This window comes from Oryzias melastigma, linkage group LG2 (genome assembly GCF_002922805.2).
Source record: "Oryzias melastigma strain HK-1 linkage group LG2, ASM292280v2, whole genome shotgun sequence".
NCBI lineage: Eukaryota > Metazoa > Chordata > Actinopteri > Beloniformes > Adrianichthyidae > Oryzias > Oryzias melastigma.
The window spans coordinates 20,151,903-20,163,622 of record NC_050513.1 but is presented as its reverse complement, the minus strand read 5'-3'; the positions used below and the strand labels follow the sequence as shown (position 1 = coordinate 20,163,622).

General features: G+C 41.7%; 2 protein-coding genes across 2 annotated transcripts in view; one reads left to right on the top strand and one right to left on the bottom strand.

Moving 5' to 3' along the window:
* Nucleotides 1–2,661: 2,661 nt before the first annotated feature.
* Nucleotides 2,662–9,578, bottom strand: cars2 (cysteinyl-tRNA synthetase 2, mitochondrial). Its single transcript, XM_024265242.2, has 15 exons — nt 9,320–9,578; nt 8,851–8,901; nt 8,665–8,782; nt 8,118–8,189; nt 7,922–8,027; nt 7,768–7,848; nt 7,550–7,679; nt 6,763–6,896; nt 6,374–6,441; nt 5,385–5,451; nt 5,173–5,311; nt 4,982–5,105; nt 4,806–4,904; nt 4,109–4,324; nt 2,662–3,323 (listed from the first exon to the last, which is right to left on the bottom strand). The coding sequence occupies exons 1-15, from the start codon at nt 9,514–9,516 to the stop codon at nt 3,237–3,239; spliced, it is 1,689 nt and encodes a 562-aa protein (XP_024121010.1). The 5' UTR covers nt 9,517–9,578; the 3' UTR covers nt 2,662–3,236.
* A 215-nt stretch (nt 9,579–9,793) lies between these two features.
* Nucleotides 9,794–11,720, top strand: part of atg3 (autophagy related 3) — a 9,959-nt gene continuing 8,032 nt past the window's right edge. Inside the window, exons 1-3 of the mRNA XM_024265251.2 lie at nt 9,794–9,997; nt 10,089–10,130; nt 10,199–10,248. Coding sequence (XP_024121019.1) covers nt 9,926–9,997; nt 10,089–10,130; nt 10,199–10,248 — 164 coding nt within the window. The 5' untranslated portion in view covers nt 9,794–9,925. The remainder of the gene's footprint in view (nt 9,998–10,088; nt 10,131–10,198; nt 10,249–11,720) is intronic.

Genomic DNA, 11,720 nt, shown 5'->3' with positions numbered 1-11,720 from the left:
GCTGAAGATGGGTTGCAAATGGCGGTATCCGTTTCAGGAATTGAAAGCGGCGGCCTACTTTCACGAGAAGAAGTAATGCATTTCCAATGGGGGACCTCAGTGCTCGATCTGTCCATTGTTTTTACAGTCTATGGCTGAAACACAAAACACTTAACATAAAACAAATAATTAACGTCCCTCTGTCCCCCAGTCCCTCCCTTGGAAACAAAACTGACGTCCTCCCGCCGCCCAAATGAGAACAGGAACAGCAGGAACTACCCCACCCCCAGAACAGAGGATCCCCATGAGGAAACTGGAGTTTAAGATAAATAAAAAGCATTAAAAACAATAAAAAAATACATGAATAATTTAAATATGATAATAATAAAAACATGGTTAGTAGATTAAAATAATAAATGAGTTTATAATTTAACCATTAAATGATTCACATAGAAGTAATAGAAATAAATAAATAAAGAGAAGAGAAGATAACTAGAAAAGTCGTGTAAAATCTAGCGTTTAAACTTTGTGGGGTGACATACCCCGAAGAACATTCTGGTGAGGAATTTGCACCACATTTAGGGGTGGATCCTAAGCTTATCCAGGAATGGTGATAAGTGATATGGAGCAAAAAAAGGAGCAAAAGATTTCCTGGTGGAGCTACAAAAGAAGCGAGTGATGAAGTAGAACTGGTTTAAACATGAACTAAGCAAAGATGGAAAAGTGGGCGTGTCTCCAGGAAAATTATATGCATCATGTATTTCCAAGTGGATCTCCAGCTGCATCACTGCTCCTAAACTCACTTTTCTGTCTGATCTCAGGTTGTAGAACTGCATTTAGTCAGAGATCAGCTGTGAAGCTCTGGTCTCAGCTCGGAAGAAGAACCCATTGAATCTGACAGAAGTGGACTTGGGTGTGAACTACCTGCAAGATCCAAGATTTCTTCATCTCTGTGGTTTTCTGGAGAGTCCCAACTGCATACACTGAAGTCAGACTCCAGCGTATGCAGTCCTACATGTGATGTAGTACTGCATACGCTGAAGTCAGACTCCAGCGTATGCAGTACTACATCACATAGTGATCAAAGATCAAATTACTGATCTTTTTTCTTTTCAAATTGTTACTTTTTGTATTATTATAATCATTCTTTGATAAACACAATCTGCACAAATCGTTTTTAAGAAGAACAAAACATTTTTTTGCATTAACAAATGAAGATGATTTTTACTTATTAATTTTTGTATTGTTGTATTATTTTAGTATTAATTCAGTAATTCTTTTATTAATACAATCTGCACAAATCTTTATTACTTTTTGTATTATTACAATAATTATTTGATGAATACAATCTGCACAAATTGTCTTTTAATGAGAATATTTAGATTATTGCTTCTGATTAATATAAATTATTTGTCTGTGGATGTTTTGACATTTGATTACATCAATGATATTAATGATTCTTCATATCCTGAATTTATTATTGTAGTGTATAAATATTTGATATTAAGTCCTGAACCAGATACTGATAATTCATGTAGAGAAATGGTCGATCTGGAGTGGGATTATATACGTTTACATCTTCCCACTCCCTTTCAAGTGATCTACTTGTGATTCAATGTGACGCTGTTTTTTTCATGTATTATTCCTGATTGCTTGAAATAAACCATTTGATTCATTCATTTAAAGCTCACCTCTTACTGCTTGTTTTGTTCCAGATGATGGAGAAAAAGATTGTTTTGAAGAAGCCAGCACATGTAGAACATTGTGATCGGAATTCCTTCTTTAAGCCTGTATCCACACCCAGCAGCCAATCAGAATCAGGTATTCAACCAGACCAATTTAAAGTGCAGAAAAACAATCTTCTTATTGTCCACATTTTAGATTTCTTCCAGTAACACTGCAGATGTGTGTTCAGAATTCTGCTTATCTTACTGTTGTTTTTTGTTCTCACAAACTACACTTCTGAGTTAACTCTTGGTAAATGGTGTGTACTTGTAAAGCGCTTCTCTACCTTGAAGCTTCACAGTCACAGTCCCATTCACACAAACACCCACATGCTGATGTGCTGATTCGCTGCTGAATACTGGAGCCAACGTTCCACCAGAGGAAATTTGGGGTTCAGTGTTTTGCCCAGGGACACTTCAACAAACTCAACTCTTTCTTTTGGATTCAGGTCTGGAGTCAGGTTGAACTGCAGGTTGTCAAAGAACAGCTGTGCTGCTCTGGTCTCATCTCTGAAGTCCACCAGATCATGGAGAGGGGAAAAACCATCAGTCTGGCATGAGATCCTGTTTCTGTCTCTGGAACAGGGAAAGAAATGTGAACCAGAATTCTGGATCACAAGATTCTAAGTCCAGATTTTTGACTCTTGATTTCTGTTCTCCAGAAACTCTCATTGCAACAAACACACAGAGTTACATTCAGAAAACTCCAACACAGTCAAGTTACCATAAAGTTCATAGTATTACCATGGAAAAACACTGTGGTCACATGATTCACTGGTTTGGATTCTAGTCATTTGAAACCCGTTTTCAGCTCTGTGCTCGTTGACATAGTGGGTAGGGGTGACATCAAACCCTACAGTACCACCATGAAGTTCCAGAAGATAAATCAGTTAGATAAAATAATCTAAGTTTGGTTCTCTTCATTACATTCTGTTCAAGATTAAATTTGTCTCAACAATAAACTTTGTATTATTTATTGTGTCCTTACAAACAGTATCACCACATGTGGAAAATAAAACAGAATTTCAATCAAAGGTTAAACTCTGAATGTTTCAGCAATACTGCATAAACCCTCAGACACATTTATCCACTCACTCAATTATTACAAACAAACCCGTTGGCTCCAAAAACCTTCACACACAGACAGAGTGACACAATGCGCGATCAGCTTTACTAGTTTGAGATGAGAGATGGTGGCTTCATTTCTCCACCAGATGTCACTGTTGCACTAAGGCCTTTAAGTTTTCTTTTTTTCTCAATCAGAACTAAAAGATCCAGAGTTGGCTTTGCTTATTACTGCTTTCTCCTTCTCAGCTTTATCTTTTTGTTCCTCGAGTAAATCTGTGAACTTCTTTGTTCTTCAAGAGGCTTTTCTGATGTCATTCATTCAAACTCATTTGGAGCTGAAAGTTCTCCTCTGTGATGAGGAATCTGTGCAGTCTTCAGCTGAAACCTCAGAGACGGTCTTGAAGAGGGCTAAAGATCAGAGTTTATTTTCTTGACTTCTCTTCAGTCTTTGAGTTTCAGAGGATTTCAGCTGCCTCTGTCCCGGTCTGGATCCTGAACTCTTGATGTCCTTTGATCTCCTTTGATCTCCCAGGTGGAGGTGGAGCCTCTGTCCTGAAAAATGGTAGAAACATTATTTCAAAAGGTGAACAGACACACAGACAGTTAAAAAGTCTGACCTGTTGATTCTGATTTCTGCTGATAGTTTTTCATTTTAATAACAACTCTACACGTTTTGCCCTTTTCACTGCTCACTACCAGGGTTGGTATCGATTATGTTTTCCAGAATCGATTTGATTAACAAGAGCCTGGATCAATTTGATTCTGATTTTTTTTTTGTATACTGTTAATCCTTCAATTAAAGTTTGATTTTACACATTTATACACATTTGTTTAGAAATACAGTGTTTCAGTTTGACCACTAGGTGGCGATCACGCTATAGCATTAAACATTATTCCAGAAGAAGAAGAAAGTATGAGGAAAAAAAACATTGTTTTAGACCACAAATGGTTACTTCAAAAATATTTCCTTAAGAGTTTAGAAAGTTCACGTCTGTGAGTTCATAAAAATGTTCATTTAGTCAGCAATAAATGTTTGTAGGTCGACCAAGCGTTAGCATTAGCATTAGCCGTCCAATGGGAAATTGCATTAGACGTTAGCATCAAGCTAGCAGACTTTAGCTTTATGTGCTAAATCGATTTATATTTTTATGTATCAATTATTGATCTGTTAAGCTTAAATCGATTTTATCAGCCCAGCATTAATCACTACAGTCCAGGTCCTTGAATGTACAAGTAAAGCTTCAACTTGATCCCCCAGATTTAAACAAAACCAGAGTTGGTTGATCAGCTAATCTTTGGAGTAAACAATAAAAATAAAAACAAAAAACAGGTTTGACCTTTATCAAGACACCCAGAGGCGCCAGCTCGTTCCTGAGGGCGTCGCAGGCTTTCAGGAGGGGGGCTCTGTCCGGATAAAGTCCAGGTTTCCCGGAGGATCCGGATGATGGACCGTCCTGACGAGTGAGTGCAAACTCTCGGACTTCACTCCTGAAACGGGTCAGCTGCTCCACAACGGCCTGCAGACTTCCACTTCGGCTGAAAACGTCTGCCTCCTGCAGGAAACGGGACTTTCATCAACGCTTAGCCCTGAACTTCTTCACCAACACTCTATGCTACAGGTCTGAAAGTGGTGCTGTGAAAAACATAACTGCTTCAAAGAAAACTGGATGTAATAACATGTAGAAATAAACAAACCAGGTTCAAGTCAGTTAGTGTAGCCGGTTATTTAAAGAATCCTGCTTCATTGTGCAAGTACTACATTTGGTCTGGCTGTACTTTAGGAACTCATCTTTTAGAAATGCACAATGGCTGCCTAAGAAAATTAAATATGGCAATATGGGATGTTGACTTTGGGAGTGGGGTCATCTGGACCCCATAAGATAGTTCTACGGTCAAGTGGAACCACATTAAAGCTCAGGTGAATAGAGGCTCTTGTTCATTGTCGAGATCAGAGTTCTGGTTTGGACCAAAGAACCAAACTCCTCAGTGTTGATAATTCTAAAGTTTATTAGAACCAGGATGTTCTTAGCTAACCTTATCCTGCAGCAGATCGATCCCAAACACCTCCAGCATCTCTCTGATGAAGGTCACCATGGCTCCAAACACCGCAGGACTACGAGCCGCTTCGTCCGCCTGACAGAAACACAACCTTGACTCAGACAACGACGGCTGAAGCCGTGATGGAGACACCCCTGATCCCGGTGAGTTACCACGGCAACAGGCTGCAGCTGGCAGTTCCCGTGATAAATCATGTTCATCAAGGCACCCACGGCTCTCGGCGTGTCAAAGTCGTCGGCCAGAGCCTTCAGCACGCCGGACTTAGCTTCCAGCAGCCTGAAGGAAGAGAAAAACATGAGAGTGGAGTTCTGCGGAGAACCGGCTTCCTCTCAGCTGACACTACCTCTCCCACAGGAAGCCTTCCTGCACCGGCGAGCAGCGCAGCTGGCCCTTCATGTAGGCCTCAGCGGCCTCCGTGAAGGTGCGGATGGTTTCCAGAGCCGCCCGGGCCTCCGACATGCTGCCGTCGCTGTAGTCTATGGCTGCAGAGATGCCGGCACGGCTCAGTGAGATCAGGAGAGTCTCCACCCGACAGACAACCCACAATGAACCCACCTGATCTGTATTTGGTCAGAAGGCAAAACATCCGAAACTCACTGGCAGAGTGAGACTGGAGAAAATCCTGACGGGAAAGAAAAGACGGCAGTAGTTTGACTCTAGTCCTTTATGGGTTTATGGGCAGACAGAAAGTTTCTGCTGAAGCTGCTGGAAAGATTTTCATGTTTCCAGGACACATTTAATCCTTTTTGGAAATCAAAAGAATCAACCGCTTTAGAACGGAAGGTCTGTGGTCACATGGAAACAGCCTGGATGGATTAAAAACTGAAGAGAGAAAAGGTGGATGATGCAGTACCACTGCTGGCAGCTAGAGGGAAACCTAACGCTTTAAGTCAGGGATGTCGAACTCACTCGCAGAAGGATAAAATCCAGGCCGAACAGGATAAACATTTATTGAACACTATAAAAATACATTTTTAAAACCGTAACTTTTTAATATAACTAAAAACTAGATAAATAGCATTACCTGCGATAATACTAGTGTGAATGCTGTAAGCTGAATTTGGCTGCTGAAGATGCTAGTGCTGATAGATGAAGATGCTTTTATTCGATAGCTAAAAACGTTAACGGACAGCTAAAATATTAGCTAAATGCCAAATTAGCCTAAAAAACAAAACAGCTATCATGTAGCTGAAATATTAGCTTAACTCCAAAATAGTCCAAAAAGCGAACAGAATGATAATTTTTAAAACTTTAAAACTGTAATTTTATAACATAATTATGAATAAAAACAGGCAGGAATATTATCCAGAATAAATCAACTTAAACCTTAAATAACTTTCAATATTTTACTCTCCATAAAAATATATTTTATCAAAATTATACAAGTTATAAATGCAAAAGATGCACAACATAACATCGGACCATCAATAACAATAAAATTAAATGATCTGGAGGGCCGGACAGAATAACCTGAGGGCCAGATCCGGCCCCCGGGCCTTGACTTTGACACATGAGCTTTAAGTCTTTCATAGACCTGAAATTACCTTGATGGTGATATAATTTTTCAAAGATTTGGACATTTTCTCTGCACTGCCTCTGAGATGCAGATGACCTAAAAAAAGATAAAAGGACAGAATTAGCAGAAAAGTGAGAAATATTTGATCTTCCAGTATCTTATTTTGAAAGGATTTTGGATTATTCACTTCATCATGATGAGTTCCTCAAATCATGATGTGAGATCCAACAGTGAATAGTAGCTATAAGAACCGAACTCCAAATAGCTGAGAAAATCAGGAAAACGACCACCAACTGCAGACTAGTTCCTTCTAGTCTTTCAGTACACATCAATGGTTTTGACAGTAGAATCTACATGATCCATCGGCACGCTAACAGGTCCTGTTCTCCGTGGCTGCCTGGGACTCCCGGCGCGTACCTGAATGGAGGAAGTAGTTTGCCCACTGTCTGCACTGGTGGTAGGCCTCGCTCTGAGCCACCTCGTTCTCATGGTGGGGAAAGGCCAGGTCCACCCCTCCAGAGTGGATATCCAGCTGATTCCCAAACACGTGGCTGCAAACAGAGCAGGACGCAACCATCAAAGGGTTTCTAATCGGCTTTTGTGTCATGAGATCGTGAGCTTCACTTTCCACTATCATAACGTTCAGGAGGAGAACAAACGATCAGCTTCTCCTCCATGTTGGTTTTGGACTCCAGTCGTCAATAACATCAGCACGTCCCAAAGATGAGTTCTACGGAGCTATTTTGGGGCCAGAAATATTTGAAAACCTAATAAAACATTTTGAAAAAAATATTGGTGTTTGGACAAAAAAAACTTGTATCTATTCTAAAATAAACTTAATTATTTTCAGCTTCAAATGTTCTCTTTGTTTAGGTTTCAAAACTCAAATTTTCTATTTTATAATTGTTTTTTCCAGTTTTAAATCTTTTTTTTGAGTTTCAAAACTTTTGATCCTTTTGTGGCGCGTTGGGGCGGGGCTAACACGAAGTTCCAATCAGAATCGATGAGGGTGGTAACTTCAGTCGCGGTGCGTTCACTGACTCCTAGAACTGTGATCATTACGGTCAGAAAACGTCTGTTTAGTCTGTACCATCATAGACTGAAGCTGTTCTAAGACAGGTGTAAAAATCAGAGTTTTATCGCATGCTAACCGCCCAGGATCATTGAAGTATATCTATCTAGCTAAAGCTCAATAACAGCCAACCTGGCAATGGTGGAACACTCGATATGCCAGCCTGGTCTTCCTCGACCCCACGGAGATTCCCAGTACGGCTCCCGAGGCTTCGCCTTCTTCCAGAGAGCAAAATCCCTCGGGTCTCTTTTACCAGAGCTGCCTACAAACCAGTTAATACTCTGTTAGCAAAACGAGAGCATCAAAAATCGTCTGTGTACATGTAAGTTTTAGGAGACAGGATCTCTCACCTTGCTCTCCGTGAGAACCCGTGGCTCCGGTAAACCAGCCGTAACGGTCTCCAATAGACTGGACGTCAAAGTAAACGTCACCTGTTCCCAAAGGAGCACAGACGTCATTCTGTGTTCTGTTGACGCACAACGACCGACCGACCGACCAGCTCACCTTCTCTGGTGGCGTACGCGTTCCCGTTTCTGATGATTCCTTCAATAAACGCAACGATGCGATGCACGTTCTCGGTGACTCTCAGGTACACCACCGGAGGGATGACCTGGAAAACCCACGTGAAGATCAAACTCTGGTGCAGCTTCAGAGATCTATGTTGGTACTTTTCAACAGACGGAAAAGTTCTCTGGCAAACCTTCAGAGACAGCATGTCCTTCTTGAACTCCTCTTCATACATTCTGGAGATGACGGCTGGAGAAACGTTTTCCTGTCAGGGCAGGTAAACAAAGTTGCGTTAACGTGTCGCTACGCACGTTTTTCAGTCCGTTTTTGGCCTCTACTTCCAAAGATCAGGTTACAGCTGTTGAACTCTGACCAATCAGACACTCAGCTTTGGTTAGTATGGCTACAACCCTTTGAGTTCTATGACACTAAGTCTTTCACATATCAGAATAGAGCTGAGAAAGAAAACGTCTGGAACAAGATTCACCAGATTTACGCTGCTTTGACATTTAAAACCAAACCTCTTCCAGCTGTGAGAACACGCGCTAGTAGTGACTGTCCAGTGTGAACGCCGTATGCTGACAGCATGTGTCCGTGCATGTGTGTAGGTAGAAAAGAGCTATGAAATACCTACTTATGTGGGCAGACACTTCATACATCTGAAAAGTGAAACACTTGAATGGTATAATAAAGCTTTCATTTCCTCTTTTTCCTTTTATTTTGAAATGCATTCTGTTCACCTGCCAGCTCCGTTGGATGATTTTGTCATCAACGTCAGTGATGACCATGGCGTGGACCACGACCACCCCGAAGCAGCGGGACAGGATCCTCTGCAGGATGTCGAAGCGGACGTAGGAGCTGCGGCGAGACACGGATTCAGCGAGCTTTCTCACTGAAACACAGACGCGTGACGCAGCAGACATTACCAAGCGTGACCCAGGTGCGCGTGGTCGTACACGGTGGGGCCACAGCTGTACCTGGAGGACAGGGAGACATCACAAAAGAGCAGCAACTGTCACAAATATCTGAAATGTGCATTTAAAAATAAGATAAAACCATAAAATAAACAAATAAATCATGAATTCTTGCTTGAACCATTGTTATAATGAAAAAGTCCAAGTTCAAATATTCCCTTAAATCTAAATCCAACTTCAAGACTGTAAAGACGACTGGACACTGTTAGATTATCGTGTTTTTAGGTGTGGTCATCATATGTGCGTTTGGGGGTAAAAATGAACTAAAGATGGAATCAAGCAGCAGATGAGGACACTGGAGGACCATCATTGGAAATCTCGTGACAAAAGTGAACTTTTATCCTTAAATGTTGACGTTTTCCCTGTTTTAGTGATCCAGTCTCTCTCATGAAGTTAAATGAATCCGCTGGTGGAGGATTACCAGGTCGCTACCCGCTCTCTGGCCAGGATCAGGGGCTCCTTCTTCTTGCTCAGGCTGTTGAAAGTCACCACCCCGGTGTCGAACCCGCTCGGTGTCGCCCACGCCCTCTCGGAACCACCTTTGGACCTGCTCGGGACCGAGCCGCGACGGAGAGCCCGCCGGAGGAGCGCTGCTCCCCGGGAAGGAGGTCTCCACATTCTGGATGCTGGAGGATCCACAGAGAGCCTGACCTGAGCTTCTTCTTCTATTGTTGTTTTTTTTGGTTGAGGGCTCTGCCGCCACCTGCTGGTAGGACGGTGTATCGTGCAAACGAATGAATTAAAGCTCTATTTCAGTTTAAAATTAAATTAAAATCAATTATATATATATATTTATATATTTTCAACCAATTAATTTACAATTAAAATCAACAAAAGTGAGGATTTATTGAAATATCGCCGTTTAGCCCCCTTTGCTAATAAAGTTTTTCCCAAGTCTCGCGAGAGATTCGGATCCCGGAAGTTTGGGTTTTGTCAGGTGATCGCCACAGTTATGTCAAAATAATCGGACATTCGTCGAGGAGGAAGAGGCGGCGGCTCGAGCGGGTTCCTGGAAGCTTCGGCCGGCATGCAGAACGTGATCAACACGGTGAAGGGCACCGCGCTCGGCGTGGCCGAGTTCCTCACGCCGGTGCTGAAGGTGGGTCCGCGGCTCTAGCTGGGGAAGTAGTCCAGCGGGACCTCCACGCAGCACCGCGAGCCTTCAGTTCTTGTTTTTTTGTTTTCCGCAGGAATCGAAGTTCAAAGAGACGGGGGTGATCACTCCAGAGGAGGTGAGGCCGGAACCTGGACCTCTGTGGGGATGAACGTCCGACCCCTTCATGGTGTGTTTGTGTTTCAGTTTGTAGCAGCAGGAGATCACCTGGTTCACCACTGTCCCACCTGGAAATGGTGAGTCCCCGATGACAATTCACACTACTACTGATGATGCACCCATCATCATCATCATCATCATCATCAGTACTTCAACCCCCAGACTCCTGATGTCAGGTTTCTACTGGACCCAAACCACAAGAACCTTTAACCCGTATATTGTGTTCGGGTCAAAATGATTCAAGTGTGATAATGGGTCCATTTAAGGGTTAGGATGCATTCACACCAGACGTGATGTTACGTTCAAGAACGTGGGTTCTTGAACGCATACTTTTAGGACACTGTTCACACTGGACTGTGGCCAGTACAGGAACCTGCAGCTCCAGATCCACACGAGTCTCTTTTATCTCAAACATAAAGTAAGTCATGGAGACTCCTGACCACCCATGTGGACCGTCAGAGTCAGCAGCTCCTCCTAACCAAACTACCTAAAGAAAACAAACAAATCCAGAAAACCAAGACTACCAAACCCCAAACTAAAATAACAAAACCCAGCAGTAGAAGACTGCTGAGGACAGAGAGGAGAAAACGTTTATTTAACGTTCAATTAAACATTTGCTAAAAGTATAATTGTAAAAAGTAAATAATAAGCAATAAAAAAATGTTAAAAGAAGAAAAAGTTTAAAAAATATTTTTGAGTGGCAGATTTTCTATCTAAACAAATTCAAGGATTTTTTTAAGTGTTTGAACAAAAGTGTCACTAACTTAGCTCTGATTTATTTCATTAGATTTGCCTTTTTTGTCTAAAAATGGGAAAATCTTATGATCTGCTTCATTGAAATGCAGGGTGTCTTTTATTTTGAAATGAGGTCAAGGGAAATCTCTGACAAATTTAAACTTTTTCATGTTAAAAAAAAGGCTATATTTTATTTTGACCAAAAATAGTTCATTTATAGTTATAATAATAGTAATAATAGTATTCCTGATAAGTTAATACGTCTTTGTGGCTCCTGATGGGATGTCGTCAGAGAGAAAAGTGTTGAAGGTCGCATGTACCTTCAGTTGGAGAAGTCTTGGTGTAAAGCGGTGAAAATCTGGTATTATTTTGCTCCAAGAGTCTCTATCACAATTCTTTTCCAATATATAAAAAAGATTCTGTGTCACAGAGTTCACACACAAACCACAATTGTTAATTTTTCAAATCGTTGGCACTTGTGTGAATTGTAAATGTATACATCACTACCAAATCCGAGTCCCGACTGGTCAAAGTTGAACTGGTTTAACTTTCAACGTACCTTCAATAGACGTGAGTTTGGTACGAAGATTGACTTAAAGACTTTTAGAGCTACGTGTGAACGTGGGAATCTTTTATAGACGCTTGAACGCGCGTTTCCCAGGCTGCTGTTAGCATGTCTGCACATGTTTGAATACGATAGCATCCACACTCATACGATCCCTCACAGTGCAGTAGGGGTGTTGCGGATCACGGATTATCCGTGGTCCGTACGGATCAGAAGCCACGGTTCGGGACACGGTTCGGACACGTGTGT